General features: G+C 37.8%; 2 protein-coding genes across 4 annotated transcripts; both read left to right on the top strand.

Annotated features, from left to right (window-relative positions):
• The first annotated feature begins 2,500 nt into the window (after positions 1-2,500).
• Positions 2,501-6,200, top strand: LOC120009381. 3 transcript variants are annotated; one of them, XM_038860316.1, is made up of 5 exons: positions 3,424-3,701; positions 3,786-3,950; positions 4,401-4,598; positions 4,683-4,718; positions 5,604-6,200. In XM_038860316.1, the coding sequence occupies exons 2-5, from the start codon at positions 3,948-3,950 to the stop codon at positions 6,024-6,026; spliced, it is 660 nt and encodes a 219-aa protein (XP_038716244.1). In that variant the 5' UTR covers positions 3,424-3,701; positions 3,786-3,947; the 3' UTR covers positions 6,027-6,200. The 3 variants fall into 3 exon arrangements, with proteins under 3 accessions (XP_038717495.1, XP_038716244.1, XP_038716888.1); XM_038861567.1 differs by lacking the exons at positions 3,424-3,701; positions 3,786-3,950 and adding an exon at positions 2,501-2,832; XM_038860960.1 differs by lacking the exon at positions 3,786-3,950 and having other exon boundaries at positions 3,425-3,701.
• Positions 6,201-17,637: 11,437 nt separating this feature from the next.
• Positions 17,638-24,603, top strand: LOC119993927 (trafficking protein particle complex subunit 11). The gene is made up of 7 exons (XM_038841193.1): positions 17,638-18,170; positions 18,259-18,509; positions 18,638-18,718; positions 19,240-19,581; positions 19,978-20,144; positions 20,234-21,072; positions 22,481-24,603. Exons 1-7 carry the CDS (start codon positions 17,768-17,770, stop codon positions 23,965-23,967), a joined length of 3,570 nt encoding a protein of 1,189 aa, XP_038697121.1. The 5' UTR covers positions 17,638-17,767; the 3' UTR covers positions 23,968-24,603.
• The last annotated feature ends 297 nt before the right edge of the window (positions 24,604-24,900 follow it).

Genomic DNA, 24,900 nt, shown 5'->3' with positions numbered 1-24,900 from the left:
CAGGTGCAGAATTTTAGGGCAGAGAAAGATTTCTCAAGTAGCAAGTAGAGATTCTTGAGAGGCGCACATGTTTTTACAAAATGATGTTTGAACCCTAATTTATCGTTGCTGTAGCTTTGAATGATGTTTGAAAATGGGTTTAAAGCATCACACGCCCCAACTCCACTGCAAATCAAAACTTAGAATGGCGACACAGGGCTCCTCGACGGCAGAGGAGGAGAAGGAAACAAATTAGGGTTCTTCAATGTCCATAGAGACGTGGCAATCTAGTCAGCAAATAGGAATATCAAAAAATTAAAAAAAATGACATGTCATTGACTAACTGCCATGTCAGCACGTTTTAACGGAAAATGGAATAGAAGAGCTAACGTGGTCCACTGTCCAAAGTAAGAGGGCTTCTTTGACACGAAAATAAGTATATGGGCTTAGTTGGTCCATTTTTGAAAGTACAGGGGTCAAATCGTTACTTCTCCCTATATATTATGAGTAAGATTTTTTTTCACAATATTAGGGAGGCAATACGACAAGGCATCGGTTAAAATTAATATATATTTTTGAATGCACTCACTGCCATTTTTAGAGATAATATCCATGTAATGAAACAAGCAAGAGCTTAGTTGCATTTACAACAATATTTGATCGTATAAACAACACTATTATTCCATGTATAATATGAGAAATATAAAAAAGAACAAATAATATCAATGAAACCAAATGTTTTAAGTATGTAGCCTCGAACCTTTATATACTATGAACAAAAATATTTTCCATAATATTAGGACGGCAATACGACAAGACATTAGGTAAAATATATTTTTTTGAATGTGCTAGCTGCCACATTTAAAGATAATATCCAAGTTTGATTATATATATAACTATATAAACTATCTAGGACTAACACAATGTCATGAAACAAGAAACAACTTAGTTGAATTCATAGAAATATTCTGTTGTATGAGTAAACATAGTTGAGCAACAACATTATTCCATGTGTAATATGAGAAATATCAAAAAGAATAAATAAATCGATGACACCAAATGTTTTATTTGATGACCCCCAATGTTTTAAGCATGCATCCTCGGAGTCACCTTCATATGATAGTGGCGTTCAAGATGTGGTTGGGCTTAGAGGTGGGTTAATGTCATTAGCTTCTCAATAAAACCGCAAATTGAAGACAACTGGTTAATTCAATTTCCTAGGGAAAACTAACTAGTAATAAGCTTAGCTAGGTTTGGAGTGGCTGCAAAGACAGACTTCATTTGTTCTAACAGATTTCACCAAGTTTTGAATGAAGTGTCTTAGGAATGGGACTATGAGTATGTACTCTTTCACTTAGTTAGCAAAACTGAATAAGATTTACTGTTTATTGCGAATAAATACAATTTGCTATCATGCCTTCTTCTTTTTTTTCTTTCATAATTGTTTGCTGATTAGGTAAATTTCTTTTCTGCTCTATATTCTTTCGCTTCCTATCTTGAAACAAGGGATTCCTTCTCAAAATTCTTATTCATTTTTCTTGATTAATTAGATTTATAAGAATGATGTAGAATTGATTCAGTGCTCCTGAAAATCTTGAACATTTTTTGCATTTTTTTAAATTTAATATATTCAATGTCATGGTGCTCCTGAAAATCTTGAATATTTTTTTGCATGTTTTTACATTTAATGTATTCAATGTCATGCGCCTATGTCGTTTACCAAGACCAATAAGATCATGACGATTCATGGGTTGTGATGCTAGATCATGGGTGATTGGGCCCGAAAATATTTAGTTCATAATTCAAATTTTAAATCATTCCCAACCACCCATGAATTGATACCAACAACTTATAATTAAAGTGTCACCATCGTATTGGTTATGGTATACCAAATCAACGCATGAAATGATGTATTAGGATCACTTGAGCCCTGATAGACAAAGAAATGACGAACTGCCATTTCTGATTAGTCATTCTGTAGATATTTAAAGGGAGATGCAAGAATATTGAATCGTGCAGATCATAAATGGAGCAGAAATTTAATCGATGATTCATTCGTTCCCCAAAGAAAACAAATCGATCAGGTAAAGTGGTTTTTAATTTTTTTCCCCTTGAATTTGTAACTCAAGGTTAATCCAGGCATCAAATTTTTATCTTTTCTAATCGATGACGTGGTAGGTTGAGATTCTTCTTTTTCCTTATATATAGTAACATAGATTATATATGTATGTATGCATGTATAGATAGAGTTAAGTTAATTTTTGACCACTGAAAGATACTCAATATTTCATTTTGATCATCTAAAGATCAAACGTTTCAAAGTGGTTACTCAAATTTTTTTTAATATAGTTTGACCATTCTAGCAGATTTGAGGGATTTGGGGTAGTCAAACATGCTGAGGTGTCACATTGACTATTAAGTCCAATTTTTTTTGTTTATGTGGCTTGCCAAAGTGGAAAATAAAAATTTTAAAAAAGAATGCAATTACACTTTTATTCTTTCTCCATTAAAAAAAAACTTTAGAAGATCAAAACCAACCTCTTCTCTCGATTTTCTACAGCTCTTGTCTATCTCCAACCCTCTTATTCCCATAAATCCCTGATGTGCCCTTGACCTCAATATCCATTCTCCCGTACACTTGCTTCTCTCGAACACAACTCCCGCAAGCCTCTGCATAATGAGCTGCACTCCATAGCAGATGCCAAGGACGTGTACCGTGTTCTTCAGTGCCCACTCGATGAAATCGACAGGGAAACGCAGGGTAGTCGACGGTGTGGACGGCCCAAGATGCTGTTAGGATCCGGTGGTTCAAGAAGCAGCGAGAGACGTATACGTTGGCACGACCCAATCTAGGTTTGATTTCTGTGGGTTTTAATTTTTGGGGTGAAATCTGAGTTTTGATTTATGGCCAAGAATGGTGAAATTTGGGTTTTGATTTATGCTTGAAATATGAGTTTTGATTTGCGGTCAAGAATGGCGAAATGTGAGTTTTGATTTGTGCCCAAAAATGGTTAAATCTGAGTTTTTATTTTTGACCAAGGATGGTGTGATCTGAGTTTTGGTTTAGGTGTTGGAGGTTTTGATTTTATTTTGATAAATCTGGGTTTTGATTTTTTTTAGAGTTTTTAGGATTTCTTTTTTTGATGGAGAAAAGATAAATGAGGTGTTATTATTATTTTAAAATATTTTGTCATGTATGGTTCAGATTTTGCCATTTGGATAATATATATTTATTTAATTTTTATTTTTCATTTTGACAATTATCAGGCCACATAAGTAAAATAATAATTATATTTAATAGGTTAACGTGACACATCAGATGATTAACTACCTCAAATCTCTTAAATATGCCCGAATGACCAAATTGTTAAAAAAAAATCTTTGAGTAATTAATTTGGAATGTTTGATATTTGAATGACTAAAGTGAAAATATTGATATCTTTCAATAATGAAAAGTCGACTTAAACATTGTTCCCTCTCTCTGTGAAACCCAAACCCAAATCTCGTCGTTCCTGTATCCCCTTCCCCTTTCATTCCCTTTTCACACTCTGATCTCCCCATATTCCCATGCCAAGTGTCTACTTCTTCAACACAAACCTTGTTTGAAACTTCGAATCGACACAAATCCTGAAAGGCCAAAACCCTAGCTAGAAGCCGCAACGCAAGCCAGAACCCCTCTGTTCGACACAATCACACAAATCCTATTCTATTCGCATGCCAGGGTCAGATTTTTCTCTGTCTCTTTCTACATTTTCCCTTCAAAGATTAGATTTTTGTCTGGCTTTCATTGCAATTTCTTTTTGTAGAATTTCTTCCGGGGGCTGTCTGTTTGTGCGATTTTAGGTCTAGATTGGCCTATCTATGCTTATTGGGTTTGTGTTGGTTCCAAAAAGAGACGCCCTTTCTTTGCTCTTTTTACTGCTCAGGAAGAAAATCAAGGAGGCTAGCCTAGATCGGTGCAAAGGCAGATGGTTGCTTTACTGCCTGACTTTATTTTTTTATACTATTTTTCTCCTCTCTGCCTCTGTCTTAGTTTTGTTGAATTGTTTTACTGTGACTTAATTTTTTAGAGAGGGGAGGTCAAATAAGGTCTAGTTCAGTTCAGTTGCTTGGCTCAATTTTTCCCCCAGCTAAGATGCCAACTTAGTTGAAGTTGGCATATATCATATCAGTTGATCTTGTGTATTGGTTTTTTATATTTATTTTAATGGATTAAGGGATTTGATATTTGTAAATGATTGAAGGAGTTCAAGGTAAATATAAAGTACAAATTAATAGTTTTCTCGTTTAATATATTTACTCACCATTACTGCATATTGTTATTAATTTTTTTGTATCTTGCATAGTAAATTTAAATGCAACTCTACTCATGATGATGCAATAAAGAGACTGTGGACTAAGAAAGTGTAGAATTATTTCAGGGCATGATGCGTAGGGCACGAAGCAACCCAAGCAAAGCTAACTGGATCCCTACGGATGTCTGTGATGAAGTTTGCCATATTTGGGATGGACCAGAGTACAAGAAGAAAAGAGAACAAGGAAGGAAGAATCGAGCATCTATGGATGGCTTTTCTCATACTGGTGGCTCTATTCCCTGCTCAGAGTACCATAAGAGAATGGTATATTTTTAGTAAAGTTAACAATTTCAATTGTTCTATCTAGTTTGAAATCTTAATATCATTAATTTGTAATTTTAATTGCAGAGGGTGAAACTTGGCCAGAACCCCATCAATACAGAGGTATTTGTTTGAACTCATCATAAAAGGAGTATGCAAGAATTCGTCGATGGACTAGCATCTATAATGAATTAATGATGTTTGATCACCCTTTCAAATTTGACTTGCATTTCTGTTAGTGTATTTTCTAAACAATGTCATTATGGTTATTTTCTTTGCTGCACTATATCACTATCCTAATCTCTGTATCATATATTCAATATATTGCATGGTGTTACCTCTGGAAGATACGGGTTTTTTCGTGGCTGTTGATGCTGTAAAGAAGTTGGCTGGCTCCAATTGGGTGTTCTGATCAACTATTTGTCATTAGGCGATCTGTCTGATGGGGTCATCTTTTAGGGTGTTTTGGGCTGCTCATCTCTGGCTTTAGTTTTGTTTTGGGATGGTTTGGAGTTTTGTTAAGGGCCTCTTGTTTATGGGTCTTGCTTAGAGGGCTTTAGGTTTGTTTTGGTCTTTTCTATGTTGGGTTAGGTTAGCTACTTCTATTGTGGCTGTACTATATTTTCCATAGATGACCCTTTGATGAAGCAAATATAAACTCTCCCAAAAACATGACTTACAGTAGATCCCAAAAATTGAACATCAGGTCTGTCAGGCATTGTTCTTTCTGTTCTTAAACACATGGTTGACTATATCATTACCATCTTTGTTTTGTGCCTTTGTTATGATTTCTCTCTAAATACTATATCATTAGAATATCTACCTTTGTTATAATTTCCCTCTTGGTAAACACGTCAAGCATACCTTGTAAATTGAGGAATAATTATTGTCAACTCAATTTCATCTCTAATTCCATTGTTTTATCGTCAACAGCAAATTCACTATATATAAGAAATTAAGAATATATTGCCAGTTTTCACAATTCATGCATTGGCTGTCTCTTTGTAGAAAAATTTCAACAAGCTGAAGGAGGAGATGCTGGCACAACAATCAATCTCCTCCATTAGTGAGTCACCTCATGAGCCCTTGGATGAGAGTTCTTTATTCATTAAGGTGGTTGGTGGGTTGAGTAAGAAAGGTCGTGTCTATGGGCTTGGATCAGAAGCACGTTGTTTGCACAGTGCTTCATTTTGCTCTAGTGGACATTCGAAAAGATTGTATACTCAGGAGGAGTGCGATCAAGAGTTAGAGGAGCGTGTGGCTCAGATGAACTCAGAGTTACTGGATGAGGTCATTAACTTGCGACAACGGATGCCAGGTCTGGAACACATGGCTCGGATGAACTCTAAGTTACAGGATGAGGTCCGTGACTTGCGGCTGCGGATGCAGGATCATGAGCGGAGGATGGCGGAATTCTTTTCCCAGATGTAATGTGTTCCCCCATAAACAACCATAAGGATGATCACGAGGATGATGGACACCCTTTTGATGAGGATTAGATCGAGTGTTGTCTTTGTTGTACTGTATTGTTTTTGATAAAAGTATTGAACCGCCTATTTATAGAAATTATTTTTATTGCATATTATTTCATACACATTTTGATAATATAGTTTTAAACTTTTAATGAAATTATTTAGTTGATAATTATATTAGAATTATAATAGTACGCAATTTAAAAGAGCATTATTATAAAATATAAAATAATAAACAAAAATAATAATATATTTAGCAATGGAATTTTCAAATAAATTTTTTTGTTAATTCTTTTGCGATGAAAATTCCATCGCAAAAGAAGTGGAAAATTAGCCACGGATATTTTTGTTGGTAATTTAATACTTATTTAAGGAAATTAAATATTTAAAAATGAAGAAAAATAATAGATTTAACTTAAGAATAATTGTATAAAAATTAAGCACACATGATAATTGATAGCTATCAAAATCAAATCATGAACATCAAGAATTTTGGAGTTCTGGACAATTTGGAACAAACCATGTCGTGAATGCCAATGCCTCTCCAAATCCAGATCTGCAAAGAAGATCAAGAAGCCACAATTTTATGAGCTGATATAGTTCACAAAGATCAAGATCAAGGAGTGACTCTGTAAGCAGTTGGTAAACAAAGAAACACATCGAATTACACCTCTTCGCGTATTCCGGATCAGCTACGAGAGAGTGACTAGATCGAGAGATGTGAGAGAAACTGAGATGCGAGAGAGTTATACTAGACCGAGAGATTGACAGATTGAGAGAGAATTCTATGGTCCTAGAGAGATCTAAGATATAGGACAAATGGTTAGCCGCATGATTTACAAAGCAGTGAAAATAATGACACTAGGTGATGTAAAATAAACTAGCAATCTCAGTCAGTTTATTAAACAAATATGAACTCTCAAGAACAATAGGAAATAACGTGAGAATCACTCTCAAAGAGATCATAATCTCTGTTTGATTTTGAATTCTGATTTCCAATGGGCTCATTGCCTGCATCACGGGTCCAGGCATTAATGAAGAAAAGATCCAAATGATCCATATTGGTTTCAGCTAACACAGTTACACCAATTCCCTCCCGCATTAAAAAATTCGACTTCGTCGAATGGGTACGGCAGTAGTGTTCAAGTAGTGCTGGATGTAGTTTAGCCACTTCATCTGCATTCTCCCATGAGTCTTCGGATGTTGGTTTTCCTACCCAGCGTACCAGGAACTTATGATAACCACCCTCTTGTAGAGACCAATTGATGGTCCAGAATCTCAGTTATTTTTTTAGTTGTCGTGTCTGGTGGTGGGGGTAGATTTGTAAGAGGTGCAGTGGTCGTGACATTGGTCGTCACTAGTTCACCATTGTACTTGACTAGATCTGCCACATTGAAAACAGGGTGCAACCGGACTGTAGGAGGTAACAATTACTGGTACGCATTTGTGCCTATCTCTTTTTACACCTGGAAATCTGGAATGGTGCAATGCGACGATCGTGCAGTTTGTGATGCACACCTGAGGGAAACCTTTCCGCCCAGAGTCGTACGAGTACTAAGTCACCGACTGCAAATGTTTCTTCATGACGGTGTTGATTGGCATTGGCTCGATATAAATAACTTTGCACTGCTACCTGTTTCTGAACCTCTTGGTGTATATCTTGATGGATCGTACTTAACACAAGAGGGGGGGTGAATTGTGTCCCCAAATTCCGATAGGAATATCTTTTTATAATTTAAAAGGAAATCAATGGCAATTAACAAGTAGCACACAAATTTGGACTCTAATGATTTTCCTAATCAATATTCAATCCAATGCAAGATGTGATACAATATAGTGAATGACCAAATATCAAATAATCAAGAATTGCACAAAACAGATTTTCAAGCAACACACTGCACACAGATTTTTCAACTCAGATTTTACCTATCAAATGATGTCGAAATGCAACGAAATTTTATATGCAATGTCACAACACCTTAATAAACACTATATCAAAATTTCAGATCAAAATTCAAAGTTTAAGGCAGTCTGCTAATCTCGGACAGATTAGGGTTTTGAAAATCCTGCAGTTTGAAACAAGTAGTAAATATAAACAAGTAAACAAAGAAATCAACACAACGATTTATAGTAGTTCGGAGACCCTTCTCCTACGTCTACTACCTAGATTCACCAACCTAGGATTTTCCCAACTCCACTAAGGTGTGGTTTTAAGAGACCCACAAAACTCCTTACACCAAGGGTTTCTAAGAACTCCCTCAAACTTCAATGTTTACAATTTCCCCTAACAAAGAGAATTTCTCAATGGGATTTTCAGCCAAGGTTCTCACAGGTTACCTCAAAGGTATTTGGTGTGGAACTCTCAAGATTACAGCAACACTCTCAAAGATAGGATTTTAAGAACAAGAGAGGTTTAGATTGTAAGTAAACAAAGCCTAAAGGATATAGGAACTTCCCTTTTGCAAAAGCAAGAGTAGTGAGAAGTCCTTGATTGTAGAGGCTTGTATTGGAGAAGATTGTTGTAGCAAATAGCAAGAAAGCTTGATGATTGATGAACTTGATAGCAAGAGGTTTCTCTCAAGGATAATTTTCAATTTGCTTCTCCAAGTTGTATGAAAGGGAAGATCCTCTTTTAAAGACAATTCTCTCCTATGCTTGCAGCCATTGGATCAAACTTCAAGAGTTGATCTCTACCATCCATTGCAGCTCCTAATCTTGGTCATTGATCATTTGAGCAAACAAATCTCCACCATAGAGCATATAGACGTTGGAAGCTTGAGAGAAGTCAAGTTGTACCTTTCTTCCATAAGTGTTGTCACAAGCACAACCCTTTGATCAATGTATGTCTTCAAATCTTGACCATTCAAACTCTCTTTAATTCTCATCCATGGATGTAAATTGTACTATGCCATCTTGTCCCTTCATTTTGAATCAAAGACTTCAAAAGTGATCCCTTAGTCAAGGATCTTGTTTGATTTCACCAATCTAACTTTCTTGGTAGCACATGTCTTGAGTGAAAATGTCAAGGATCTTGTTTGATTGCACCAATCCTGATTTTCTTGGTAGCACATGTCTTGAGTGAAAAGTCAAGGATCTTGTTTGATTGCACCAATCCTAACTTTCTTGGTAGCACATGTCTTGAGTGAAAATGTCAAACAAGAATATATCACTAATGATAGAGAGGACAAGGTTTGTCCCACATGTTTGAAAAGAGTTGTATCTCCATGAAGACCACAACCAATAGCCTCAATGTTTGATTCATTCAACTTGATTAAGTGCCTTAGTGGAAAGTTGGCAAATGTAGGATTTTTCATAGTTTCCTAGAGCTCCAAGCTCATTCTTAGAAACAGGACTTCGACCACTCTTAAACATACTGAATTCTGAGCCATATGAGACCACAATGATGATTAACCTACAAGGAAATAGGAGGTAGAACTCCCCAATTGCATGTAAGCTCAAAGAGCTTCATATAGAGCGCATAGGTTAATTACATTAGAAAAACAACCCAGAAAATTCATATTACTGCATGATAAATCATTTTATATGTATTAGAATGTCCATGTAAAATTTCATAACAATCGGAAATCGTTTGGTCACTCAACCAAGCAATTAGATCACTAATAGTGAAACCGATAAATTCTAAATGTAAATTCAAAGTCATTTTGAAAACTCAGTGTAAATGACCTTTTCTCTTGAACTTTGCTAAATCAAATATGTTCATAGTGATGAAACTAAGATGCACACGAAATTTCATTTAAATCGGAGTTCATTTGGTTCACCACGTTCACAAAGAACACATATGCACAAAATTAGGTAAAACCTAGTTTTGGCGGAATTTAAGCATATGACCAAATATATGTGATGCACTTAATTTCTCATGATTATAGTCCTAGAACATATATTAAACCTTCATGTGCATGTGGTTCAAGTTTCAAGTCATTTGGACCTAAGTTGGTTAAGATATGATAATTGGAAAATTGATGCTCTAACTTAGTACATGTATGTTTGTTTTCAAAACTTAATTTCCAGCACTATCTCAAAAATATAGTCATTTAAATTCAATTCATATAAATCAAATATTGCTTTAATGTTTCATTATCATTTATAAATGATTTAATATCATCAAAATTAGACATATAGGACCATAGGTCCAACATATCTTTGAGATGATCAACTAGCTCTATAGTTGTGGCATTGCAGTGAGGTGGAAGAGGCAATGATAACAAGTCGACAGGAGCTTTTGGTTGGTGACCCAGAATAATCTCGAATGGGCTCTTCCCTGTTGTGCGATTAACAGAAGAGTTGAATGCAAACTCAGCATGCGGCAAAAGCTTATCCCACGTAGATGTATGGTCTTTAACTAAACAGCGTAGGAGATTACCAAGACTCCTATTTGTAACTTCGGTGAGACCATCAGTTTGCGGATGAAACGCTGTGGAGTATTGAAGTTTTGCTCCTCGTTTTGCCCAAAGAGACCTCAAAAAATGACTGAGAAATTTAGGATCTCTATTGGAAGTGAATGACTTTGAAATTCCGTGGATTCGCACAATTTCACGAATGAAGAGTATAGCAATGTGTGAGCTATCATTTGTTTTGTTGCAAGGGACAAAATGTGCCATCCGGGAGAACCGATCAATCTACCACCACAAGTATGGAATTATTATGGCGAACTGTCCCGGTTAATCCAACCACAAAATCCAGTGTAATCTCTTCCCAAGGGTTGGTCGGCATTGGCAGTGGGGTGTACAAACCCGTGTTTCTTTGAATTCCCTTGCTGCATGTTTGACGGTGATCTACGACTTTATAAACATCCCTGTGTAATTGTGGCCAATAAAATCTGCTATTAACAATTTGAAGAGTCTTATCACGGCCGAAATGACCTCGCAATCCACTCGCATGTATTCCCTGTATCACTAATATTCTCAAAGAACCTTGAGGCAAGCACAGTAAGATACCTTTGAAGAGGTAGCCGTCAAAAATGTTGAAAGTGTTGTAGTTGAGTTGTCTCCACTTTGTAAGGCTTGCCACACCTTGCTAAAGTCAACATCAGTACTGTATAGATTTCGAATGTTCTCGAACCTAACTACATCAACAACCAGATTTGTGAGGAGGTGAGCACGCCTACTCAATGCATCTGCCACTTTATTCTCGACACCCTTCCAATGGCGCACCATGAACGTATACTGCTGTAATTCTCACATCCATCTCGCATGACTGACATTCATCTTTTGCTGAGAATTAAGATACCTAAGGGAATCATGATCTGTCACTAGAACGAACTCGTTTTGTAATAAATATGCTCGCCAATGTTTCAACATTTGTACTACTGCATATAATTCCAGGTCATAGGCTAAATAGCGTTGTCGAGCATCATTCATTTTCTCGCTGTGGAATGCAACGAGCCTCCCCTCTTGACTCAATACTCCACCAATCCCAATTTGTGATGCATCACATGATACTTCGAACACTTTTTGTGAAATCAAGTAGTCGAAGAATTGGCGCTTCTGTCAATGTCTTCTTCATCAAGTTGAAAGCTATCTCCGCTCCTAGTGTCCATATGAAGCCTTTGACTTTAAGCAATCTGTGATGGGTGCCATGGTAGTACTAAATCCACGAATAAACCATCGATAGAATGAAGCTAAGCCATGAAAACCATTTACCTGCGAAATGTTTGTTGGAGTAGGCCATTAATCTACTATGGCTTTAATCTTGCTTGGATCCACCCCCAATCCTTGATTGGATATAACAAAGCCCAAAAAGTGAGCTTCTTGGGTTTGGAGGAATGAACATTTTGCAACATTGATAAACAACTTTTCTTGACGCAATACGAGAAAGACATCCTTGAGGTGTTGCAAGTGCTCCTCTACACGTTGGCTGAAAATTAAAACGTCATCAAAATATACAATAACAAAATTACCTATTTACTTGCGTAAAACATGATTCATCACTCGCGTAAAAGTGCTGGGAGCGTTAGAAAGCCCAAATGACATTACATGTCATTCGTGGAAACCGTCACGTATTTTGAATGTGGTTTTTCATTCATCCCCCTGACGAATCCGAACTTGGTGGTATCCGCTGTGTAAGTCCAGTTTTGAGAAAACCCTGGCACTTTTTATTTGGTCTAGGAGATCATCAAGACATGGGATAGGAAAGCGATACTTCATCGTTATTATGTGATGGCGGGGCTGTCAACACACATGCGTCATGTACCATTCTTTTTGGGAGTAAGGAGGGCGGGTACAGAGCATGGACTCATGCTCTCTTGAATGAATCCTTTTTTAACAATTCCTGGACTTGTCATTGAAGTTCTTCGTGCTCTCATGGATTCATGCGATAATGAGGTAAATTAGGAAGGGTCACCCCGGGAACTAGATCAATAGCTTGCTCTACTCCTTTTGAGGGAGGAAGCTATAGTGGTAAATCTTTAGGAAACTAATCCTAAAATTCACGGAGAATGGAAGTTACCTCCTGATTGATTGATGTATGTTGTTGTCCTCTTGACATTTCTTGAGATAGAATGAAAAATATGATTTTTGACTCCTTGCTAATCATATAGAATGGACGTAGTGATAGTATAAAAGCAAATGGCGAAGGCTCTTGTTCTTTGATTGTAGGCGTTAGTGCCCTAAGAGTGATTCTACTACCCCCGAAAATAAAGGAATATGTATTGGCTCTGGCTTGGTGTGTTATGTCACTATCATAAAGCCAAGGTTGTCCCAACAAAACGTGGCAAGCCTTCATGGGTATTATGTCACACCACACATAATCTTTGTATTTCTGATCCAATGAAAAAGAAACTAGGCATCTATGTTTGACAGGGATGGTGGTATCACCTACCCACCCAACCTTGTATGGCTTTGGATGACACTCCACTGTCAGCCCAATCCGTTCCACAATGTCTTTAGACACCACATTCATGCTACTTCCGTCATCGATGATAACATCCAAGGATTTTTCTTCTTTTTCAAAGCGGATACGGAAAATATTTGTGCGCCGTCAATCCTCATCACTTGGTTCAACAATCTGCTCAATCAAGATCCTTCGAATCATACATATAGATAGTTCGGATCGATCTAGTTCTTTTTCCATGACACCCATTGCCGATTCCATAGGTTCCACATCCTCAACAATTTCGATCTCATCTCCATCGCATATTAATGTGATCTTCCTTCCTCTACTCGGACAAACATATGCGTAATGACCCAGTGTGCTGCACTTATAACACTTCGGACCAACAGATTCCTTTCCTAATTGGGTTGTTGGTGCCGCAATTGGACTAACTTGGTGGTGCAGCGGGCCCCACCCCACAGAGGTCCTCCCTCTCGAGGGCGTGGGCTGTCAACCCCGAGCTCGTCGAATCCCACGCATGGGCCATGAGCCTAAGGGCCTAGCCCAACTACAACAGGCCTGCAGGCCACGCACCCCAACCCATCACGAGGCATTTACGCGCCCGCAGGTTGTTGAAGCTGGGAGTCGAACCCCAGCTCCCTTTAACACTAAGGCGGAACGCCGAAGTGTCAACCATTGAGCTGCAGGGGTGGGGCCCGCTGCACCACTTGGTCACCTCGAGTTGTTGTATTATTTGAACTGACTGGTGAATAGGTTGGTGCCCTTAAGTTTCTATAGTCTATACCACTTGATTGATAACGCTTGGAATTTTGATTCTTCAGGTGAGTCTCCACCTTCAAAGCGAGTTGGAATGCTTCCCTCACATTGTCGAGCCTAGCGGTTTCTATTTCTTTGCAAATATCTTCTCTCAGTGCCTTCTTGTACTGGACAAAAGATTTTTGAGGGTCCTCCACTATCCTTGATTTAACAATCAACTCATGGAATTTAGAGTTGAACTCTCGAATAGATTTGCCTCCTTGCTCAAAAGAGAGCAGTTCCCTGTACACCAGTCCTTTATAATTGTAGGGAAGATACTCTTCTCTAATATACTCTTTCATGTCACGCCAATCTAAAATCATCTGAGATTCAAGCCTAAGTCTAAAATCATAAACCTAAGCTTCGATACCAACAAACGTTGGGACTAGTTTGCAAAACCCAGAACCGGGTCAGGGTTGGGGCGGCCATGTGCACAGTCATGCATAATATATCCATCAATTTTCAAGTAACCAAAGAATTCAGCGTAGGGAGTTTGAAATCACCAGCAATTCATAAGCGACGGGGATTTAATATCACAAATAAATTCATATCATGTCAAGTATTAAAACTCCTTTTCCGAAAATCAATGGACAATTTTCATTTGTCCTTTACCTTGACAAATCAAATTCCGTTCTTATCAATAGTAAAAATAATCAAATTTCCATTTTACCTTAATAAGGCCAAACATGCATCTCGGTACTTTTCTTAAAATTGACAAATCTTCAAACGAGAACTCAGAACACAATCAAATATGAGTTTTTTTGCTAGAAACATGTGCAATTTCGTAAAAATAATTTCCTTTGGTGAACAAAGGAATTTTCATAGCAAATAAACATTTATCACAAAGATAATACATTTCATAAAAAATTTAGAATGTATTAGCATGACAACCCTCACATAACCACAACAAATGATAAATAATTTACTTAAATTTTTTTTAATATTGTAGCAACGACTACCCTCACATAACCACAACAAATAATAAGTAATTTACTTAAAAACATTTTAATGTTGTAGCAATGAATGACTACCCTCACCTTTGTCAACAGTTACCTTTGAATAGGAAACTTTCTTTTCCTCTTGTCGTACACGACGCTTGACTCTACGTCTTCAGTTCCTAATTAATTACTTCTTTTAGTATATATATATATACACATGATTTCCTTGATCTAAACATGTAATAGAGAATATCCTCTTACCATGCAAAATCTAAACATATTATGTGCCTAGTTTGATAAAAATACTAAATAACATCAAAATTCTCCTTACATTGGTTGAAGCTAATTGGTTCCTTACTCCTTGAACAATCCATAACTTCTTTCCACACTTTCTTTTCCTTTCTTATGGTCCCACTCACCCTTTTTCTGTTGGTGGAGAATTCTTGTTATTCCTTCTGTTTATATAAGTCTCAATCATTCAATATGAACTTAACAAGTGTTAATTAAATATCATTTCCTCATGATTACATTTTTACATACTTGGTTTATTTTCTACCATACATTTTAATTTTTATCTTACTTAGTTACCCCAAATCACCACTTGTCCCTATAAGGATAGCTCCTCTTAATACTTGGCACGATTAATTACCATATCTCTTGATCAAATTCACCTTAGTATAACACATGTCCCCTAATCTTTCTTTAACACTACACATTTTCCTCACATGTAACAAAACACTCTCTAGATTTTGTTTCACTCTTATACACAAATTTATTTTTCTTGCGCAACATGTCCCAATAATTCTATACATATACAAGAATATATAAACGTACTAGATAAATTTTCAGGGTGTTAAACATAGCATAAAGGCTGCCTCCGATACCAATAATGTAAACAAATACGCAATGGAAACTAGATGGATCCACATGATAAGTCATTTTCAACAATCAATCCAACAATTAAGCACACGTCTGACAAGTCAAAACCAACATCCTCTCCAACAATTAAGCATAAGTCATCATCCACAATTACTCCTCAATAATCACGCATGATTCATCTCATGCCTAAATTATCTCATGGACTTCACGAGATATACACAAGTCAACAATCAAGCATTTATATTATAATGCTCTCAATTAATGATGTACATACCTAACATTAATCTCTCATTGTAACACCATTAATATGGTATCGGAGCACTCCCTTCTCTTGTCTTCATCTTTTTTACTTTGTCTTCATCTCACTCATTATCTTGAACTCTCTCAATCAACCATGGTTGAAGCACTCGAAGTCACGATTATGTCAACTAACAAATAATCTTCCTTATCTTCTTTTGTCTCTCAAGGTATCTCACTCAACACAGTCACCTTTATTCATCAAAAGCTTAAAGGGCCAAATTACTCGATGTGGAATTCTCAGATGACAAACTTACTTCTAGGGTATAATCTTATAGGCTACGTAGATAGAACGCATCCATGTCCACTAGCCAATGACACTCAATCTATTGCTTGGAGCCGTCAGAATCGTTTACTTCTCCTTGCCATCCAAATTATTGTTCAAGGACCTATAGGGCCACTTGTCTCATGATGCCAAACAGCTAAGGAAGCCTGGAGTACTTTGAAAACAATATATGCCAACAAATCAAACACTCGAATGGTAAGCCTTATTGATTCACTCACGAAAGTTAGTCAAGAAGGTAAAAGTATTTATGATTTCATGCAATCAGTTAGAAATATCATTGATGATCTTGTTGTGATTGGCCACAAATTGAGTAATGGATGATCTTGTTGTGATTGGCCACAAATTGAGTAATGGAGAAATAGTAGTAGACACGCTCAACAGTCTCACTAATAACTATAACGAAATCAAAGCTACTTTACTTGCAAAAGAGACACCAATCTCCTTTGAAGAATTAATTGAAAAGCTATTTGACTACGAAGCCAATCTCAAGAATTCGAATCTGACAAAGGAAGATCATTTCATCACTACCCATTACTCCCAAAAACCAATCAATTTCAATCCAACTTCTATGACAACCGAGGAAATACCAACTATTCTGGTCAAGAACCTTCTTCTTAAAATTGGAGGCACCATGTCAATGGGATTCCACCACGGCCAGTTTGTCAACTGTGTGACAAAGCTGACCAAGTTGCAAAATTTTGCCGCTCACGACCATCACCATCCAACTGGCCACAAGCCAATTCACTGCACACAACACCTCTGGAAATCAACAAGACTGGCTTCTGGATTCCTGAGCTTCTCACCACATCACTTCAGACTTGCAAAACCTCCCCATTTACTCAGAATATAGTGGTATTGAGGACATCACAGTTTGCGATGGTAATAGTGTTCCTATCATTCATATTAGTTCCACTATTCTTAAATCCTATAACACTACTTTTCAGTTGAATAATGTTTTGTGTGTCCCTAACATCAAGAAGAATTTATTTTCTATATCACAAATTTTTTTCTTAGAACCACCACACATCTATTGAATTCTTTCCTTGACTTTTTCTTGTGAAGGATCTAACTATGGGGGCATCCTTGGTATGAGGCTGGAGTAGAGGTCACATATATGAATAGCTAACTTCAGTGACTAGTAAATTTTCTCCACCAAGCCACTCGGGCCAATTGCATTCAATTTTCTCACCAACAGGACCGTCATTAACTTAGTTTGGATCAATCTGAGATGTCAGCAAGCCAACCAGATTTGCACGTCATGAGTTTCAAATATTTGAAGTGATGTGATTAGAGGTCAAAAAATCGATTCTAGGTCGAACAATAACATATGTCTACGAAATACTTATATGTCTAGATCCTAATCTGAATTGGATTTCGGACGTAATTAATTGATCAAACCCGAATTAGTTTAAATCTGAATAATAATCTAATCCGAGTTAACATCTAGAGAAGCAAACCAAACCAAACTTCTCTACTTGACCATTGACTCACTTTTAAATAGAACAAAAATTTTGTGTCTAGACTCTTATTTCAGTCATATGATATGGGACAAATTGGGTCATCCGGACCCTTTTGCCACTCCTAGATGGGATCCCAATACGTATTTCATTGAAGAAATTCCCCGGAGAGCGCAGAGGAGTAGACGAAACCGGTGGAATGGAAGAATACCCGGAGGAGTGGAGGAGTCCTCCGGTGACTCTGGTGGCGCTTGTGGGTTGCCCAGAGCACCACCATAGCATCACCACCCACTTCGCCTCCCTCCAGCCACCTATCAACACCTTGGCCTTGCCCGATTTCTCCAAGATCAATCTTCTACTCTCTTCTTCTGATAACAACAACAACAACAAGGAATCAATTCCCGGCGGGATCTTGAAGAGGGATTGGCTGCTCAAGCACCGCTTCAAAGTTCCGGCCGTCGTTGCCGCTCTCTTCTCTTATCATCAGCTCTCCGCCGATCCCTCTCAGTGGCTCGACGTCTGCAGCCAAATCGAAAATCTCAAGTCCCTGCTTCGTCCTAAGAACATCAAATTGCTTCTTCTTGTCGTTCAGTCTTCCAAAGGTAGCTCACGCATATCTACTCTATTTTTACCTTAACTCGCTTTCCATTTTTTTTTCTTCCTGTAAATGAGTTGCGGAATTGGATGCAGATGACAACAGTATTAGCGAAGATCGTATGATTGCTCTTCAAAAGCGTGCTGAACTGGATCCGAAGCATGTCCTCATATTATCCCTTGATTTGGATGATTCTTTCCAACTTCAACAATCTCTTGATAGGGTCTCCACCTCCTTTGCTGAATTGGCTACTGCCTATTACAGAGATGAAGGTCGAAGGATCAAGACCCGCCTCGAAAAAAAGGCCTTTGGTTCCGTCGAGTTTAATGTTCGCTACTGCTTTAAGGTCTCAACTTCGATTTGTTCTATGTGAATTTAGAACTTGTAGTAGTAGTGAAGAACTTTCCATTAGATCCTTTGAGCTTTGTTTATAGTGCTCTCACGACCTACCTTGTATGTTAAATGAATTGCTAGGTTGCTGTATATGCAGAATTCGGAAGAGACTGGGTTGAAGCTGTGAGATTTTATGAGGAGGCCTACCGCATACTGCGGGAGGTACTTTACTTTATTTTACTCGTGCTTTTCAGTAATTTATTTGTATTATCATTTGCCTATCTCAAGTAGTAGTTAGGAATTTTTCTCCCTTGAATACTTATCTGGGGACCCCTAAAACAAAACTATCTTGTTTGCATAATGTGATAGAGAATGAACCTCTTTTTCCTCTTGAGATTATAAGAAATAGGGGTTTAAGGTCAATAGTCATTACCCTTGCCAGAATTTGTTGAAAAGTTGCTCCACATCTATTCTATGTTAGTTTCGGATGTCACTCATTCTCTACATCATGTGATAGGGAAATGAGTGACCTTAACTTTTCAACAAAGCTATATTGTTTGCATAATGTGATAGAGAATGAACCTCTTTTTCCTGTTGAGATTATAAGAAATAGGTGTTTAAGCCTTAAGGTCAATAGTCATTACCCTTGTCAGAATTTGTTTGAAAGTTGCTCCACATCTATTCTATGTTATTTTCGGATGTCACTCATTCTCTACATCAATGCAACTCATTCTTGTTGGCAGATGATTGGAACATCAACAAGGTTACCTGCAACCCAACGCTTAGTTGAGATAAAAACTGTAGCGGAGCTACTGCATTTCAAAATAGCAACTTTGATGTTGCACAGTGGAAAGGTTATAGAAGCAGTTACATGGTTCCGCCAGCACAACACTGCTTATAAAAGGCTTGTAGGAGCACCAGAAGCCATTTTTCTTCACTGGGAATGGATGAGCAAACAATTTCTGGTATTTGCAGAGCTGCTTGAGACTAGCTCTGGAGCCATTCAAAGCAGTTCTACTCTGGTTTTTGGCAATGCAGATAGACCCCTTACGGAGTGGGAATTTTATCCTGCCTATTATTATCAGGTTATTTGCCTCTTACCCTTATTGTCTTGAACTTTTGTTACTAAATTTAATTAGACCGCCCTCGACGGTGCTGTATTGTATACACTAAGTGAGTTATTCGGTCTTTTGTTAATTAGAAAGATGGGAGGAATGAAATCAAATTAAGAGATAGCAGCAGAGGGTATAAAGTAAACAACACCCATACACAAGGCTCCCGCAGTGGGTGGGAGTCGAGGACATACAAGACCTTCCAGATTATTTGTTTAAGATATATCTGTTATTCCATAGATTGTATGAACCATGACATGCTGACTTTTTTTCATAACTTTATTATTTTTCTCTGACAAATGAACACCTAATGATCAGTTGTGTCGTAATTTTTACTGAATTTTAATATAACATTTCATCTCAAAACAGTTGGCTGCTCACTACATGAAGGAGAAGAGATTAGCTTTAGAACTTTCAATTACTATGTCAGACTTTGGTGATGAGGCTGATAGTAGTGTTGATTCAGTGGTACCGTCAGTTTATATTGGCCAGTTTGCTCGATTACTTGAACACGACAATTCAATTGCCACACAACCGTAAGTCTTGATAAATTGATACCTAAATACTATGGGAACTTTGTCTTATCTTCTTTTCTAATAATGGGTTCTTGTCATCGGGTTTGCAGTCTTACTGACGAAGAGTACATCCGTTATGCTGTTGCAGAAGGGAAAAGATTTCAAGATTCATTCGAAATTGTTGCTCTTCTAAAGAAGTCCTATGAATTATTCAGTAACCTCAATGCTCAGAGGATGGCTTCTCTTTGTGGATTGCAGATGGCCAGGGAATATTTCTCTGTGGGTAATTTTTGTGACGCTAAACAAATATTTGATACGGTCGCTACTCTTTACAGAAAAGAGGGGTGGGTCACTTTCTTGTGGGAGGTCCTGGGTTACCTGCGAGAGTGCTCAAGGAAACAGGCTGCGATAAAAGACTTCATAGAGTATTCGCTGGAAATGGCTGCTTTGCCAGTTGCATCTGAAACCAGTACTCAATCATTTATTTCTAAAGAATGTGGTCCAGCCGGTCCTGCAAGTCTCCACCAGAGAGAGAGCATACACAAGGAAATTTTTGGGCTAGTCACTGGAGAAATAGGGTCGGCACCCATTGAAGAATATGACGATCTAAAATTAACTGGAGATAACCCAATCCATCTTGAGATTGATCTTGTCAGTCCCTTAAGATTGGTACTTCTTGCTTCAGTTGCCTTTCATCATCAAATAATTAAGCCAGGTGTAGCGACATCAGTTACATTCTCACTTTTATCACAATTGCCTCTTGACGTGGAGATTGACCAAATAGAAGTCCAGTTTAATCAATCGAACTGTAACTTCATCATCATAAATCCTCAAAAGCCTCCACTACCTGCACTGTCTAAAGATCAACAGGGTTTCCGTGTCGAGCATGCTGCATCTCTGGTGCTCACCACCAATAAATGGCTACGGTTGACGTATGCAGTAAAATCTGGTCAGTCAGTTTATCAATTATGCCTTCTTCCATGTTTTTCTATGCATTCTGGAGCACATAGAGCCAACGCTAATATTAGACTGTTTTACCTGGATGTTTTCTAACTAGTTAATAGCAAATTCTTCCTGTTGACTTGCATTCTTAATTTACCAAAGGCTATTAATCTAGCTATTGAGTCAACCTAACGGAGAACTCTACCTGAATTTTAAAGCTTTTTTTTATGGTGTCTACCGATAAGATAAGTGCCACAAATGTCCTCTTTTCAAAAATAAGTGGTTTAAGTGCTTGAGACTTCTCTAAAGAGAGTCCTAACGAAGCATGATATGCATCAAAGTATTTATTTTACTTGCTCTCTTCCTGTTGTCTCATGTGTGAACATTGATATGGCACTACAAAGATAGTGACCATACTTCTACTGGATTCTTGTATAAACCTTTCATTCTGAGTTATGTCAGACAACATGAGGGATAATAGGATAAAAAACAAGACTATTTTATCTAAGGGTAGCATTGAAGATAAGATGCAAGATAATCATGTAAGATAGATTTGGGGCATACACAATGAAAAGATGTTGGTAACCGGTGCTAAGAGTTGAGAAAATTCAAGTGCGAGATATAATAGAAAGTAAGGCTTAGAGAAGCAATAAGAAAGGACGTGAACTCTGTAGGATTAGTGTAGAGGGTAGGTTTTGATCCAAATTCCAAAACCAATGGCAAAGGAAAATACATGTAACAGATTCCAACTAATATGTCTTATGGATTCATGTGCTGTGTGTCTGTGACCGACCTGAAATTTTTGGGATTGAAGGCTTTAATATTGATGATGATGTGGTTATGTATTGTATTGGACTTGGGTGGTTTGTAGCAACCATTGGGCTTTTGGTTGGGCATGTATATTGCCTGTGTTCACTGTTACTTTTAGCAAGTTGTTTATTAAGTCTAGTATTTATATTTATTTAACCTGTGTAGGTCCCTTTTCTTTTGTCTCTTGCTCTTTCTTGTGCACATGCACACATATCATCATATATATATACTCATACAGGCCCATTCTCTCACCTTTGCATGATCTTATATGCATTCTCACATGTTGACTTCCACACACATTTTATCTCTGGCATGTTCATACACCCATTTAAACATGTTCCATGGGGCTGGAATGTGGTATGGTTTCCAAACTGGTGGCAAAGGCATTCCTTAGTTGTTGAAAACTTAGGTAATACCATGCTTGGCTTTTGAAATTTATGATGGCAATAGCCTGCTGGAATGTGGTATGGTTTCCAGACTGGGGGCAAAGGCATTCCTTAGTTGTTGAAAACTTAGGTAGTACCCTGCTTGGCTTTTAAAATTTATGATGGTGATAGCTTTTCTTGTTTTCGTTGTCATCTAAGATAAATGTTCGGTTTGTTCAGAATGTAGCGGAAAACTTGAATGCCTATCTGTGACTGCCAAAGTGGGACCCCATCTCACAATCGGTTGCAGAGCTGAAAGTCCCGCTTCAATGGATGATTTACCACTTTGGAAATTTGAAGACCGTGTGGATACGTTTCCAACTAAGGATCGTGCTCTGGCATTCTATGGCCAGAAGGCTGCCCAGGTTGAAGAAGCAGACCCACAAGTGGATCTTATTTTAGGAGCTTCAGGGCCTGCTTTAGTTGGAGAATGCTTCTCAGTTCCAGTTTCTGTGGTCTCCAGAGGTCATGCTGTCCACTCTGGTGAGTTGAAAATCAATTTGGTGGATGTGAGAGGAGGAGGCCTGTTTAGCCCCAGGGAAACAGAAGCGGCCTCTATGGACAGTCATCATGTTGAGCTTCTGGGCATTAGTGGATCAGAAGGAGAAGACGAATCGCAATTGGGTTTTGATAAGATAAAGAAAATTCAGCAATCTTTTGGCTTGGTTTCTGTTCCAAGCATGAAAGATGGTGAGTCATGGTCTTGCAAACTGGAAATCAAGTGGCACCGTCCAAAACCAGTTATGCTTTTTGTATCATTGGGGTATTCACCGCATACTGGTGAATTGACTTCACAAAAAGTCCATGTCCACAAGAACTTACAAATTGAAGGAAAGACTCCTGTTTTAATCAGCCAGCATTTTATGCATCCGTTTCGCCAGAATCCCTTGTTGCTCTCAAGAATCAATCCAGGCCTTGATTCTGATCAATTGGCATCACTTCCCCTGAATGAAACTAGTATACTTGTCGTTTGTGCTAAGAACTGTTGTGGGGTGCCATTGCAGATTGAATCCATGTCTATTGAAAAGAATGATGATGGCATTGAAAAGTCATGCTCCTTACAAGATGGAGCTCAAGACTGGCTCCCTGCTCTTCTTGTGCCTGGGGAAGATTTTAAGAAGGTTTTTGTTCTCAAACCTGAGGTTAAATCATCAAAGCTTAGATTGGGCATGGTTGATTTAAAATGGAGGAGGAGCTCAGGTCTTGGAGGTCAATCTTGTTCTACAGCCCCAGAGGATTCGGTTGTGACTAAACATGAACTCCCTGATGTAAATGTGGAGCTATCTCCAATTATTGTGAGTTTCGAGTGTCCTCCTTATGCCGTTCTTGGAGATCCATTCACGTACTTAATTAAAATTCGGAATCAAACGCAGTTGCTTCAAGAGGTCAAGTTTTCATTGGCAGATACACAGAGTTCTGTTTTATCTGGTTCTCACAATGACACCACATTTGTTCTTCCGAAATCTGAGCGAATCCTTAGTTACAAGACTGTGCCACTTGCCTCTGGGTTGCAACAGTTGCCAAAAGTTTCGTTGACATCAGTGAGGTATTCAGCCGGATTTCAGCCCTCTGATGTTTCTTCTACTGTGTTTGTCTTTCCTTCCAAGCCTCATTTCAAGATTGCTAATCCAGGAGAGGAAAAAATAAAATCCCAATTGGCGGAGTAATTTTTGAATTTAGTCTGTCAAATTCTTTGCAGCAAAGTACATGCAGGCACTCATGGGTGTTTGAGACTGTCAACTGGCATGTACTGCATTTCAAACTCGAGTGACTGTTTAATGACTGAACATACTTCTCAAGTGGCTACAAGGATTTATTACTGCTCTTCTTAGCAGAAAATTTTCGAAGATACATAGTTGAGGACCCTAGAGCTTCTGGAAGGAACATATGCCAACCCATTTCTCTAATCTCATAAGTTGCCAATGCAAGAGCAGTAAGAGCAAATTTTATGCATTTCACGAAGAATTTTGCTTTCTTGCTGTGAAAGTTCTTATTGAAACGCGCGTCATGCAAGATTCTGTTTTTTTATTGGGGTGTTGAGGTATGAGAGTTTTCATAGATCCTTGGCAGTCATGCCTATGAAGCATGTATTATTAAACGATGGGAAGAGTAGACACACTGTTGGGACCAGCAATTATTTTTAAGATGTTCGATAGAGTCTCTTCGTTCATGGTTTTTTCATTTGGATGGTAGGAGTCCTGCTCATTTCTTCATTTGTGTTTTGGTGCTTATTTGTGTATTATTCCTCAGTCGACCAAGCAATGATTTGATGAGAATCCAATATTTCCTTTAAGCTTCATATATTATTAATTCCCATTCTAGATTGGTATCTATTTCATTTTATTCAATCTCTTTTCTCCGACCTATATTTGTGTCACCACCAGGAGGTGACTCGATTGACAATTAATTGAATTATGCATTTGTGTCTAAAGTTCGATTCTAATGTGAAGAATATTTCTCAACAAGAGGTGACTCGATTAACAATCGATTAGATTAGACATATGTATACCCAATTTACGATTCTAATGTGAAACATATTTGATACGGTAATTTTTTTTAAAAAAAAAGCCCTATATTTGTGTCAAGAAGCTCACATCTCC

The sequence above is a fragment of the Tripterygium wilfordii genome, chromosome 1 (assembly GCF_013401445.1).
Source record: "Tripterygium wilfordii isolate XIE 37 chromosome 1, ASM1340144v1, whole genome shotgun sequence".
In the NCBI taxonomy this organism is placed as follows: Eukaryota; Viridiplantae; Streptophyta; class Magnoliopsida; order Celastrales; family Celastraceae; genus Tripterygium; species Tripterygium wilfordii.
Note: the sequence above shows the minus strand (reverse complement) of the source record. Positions and strands in the feature narration are given on the sequence as shown.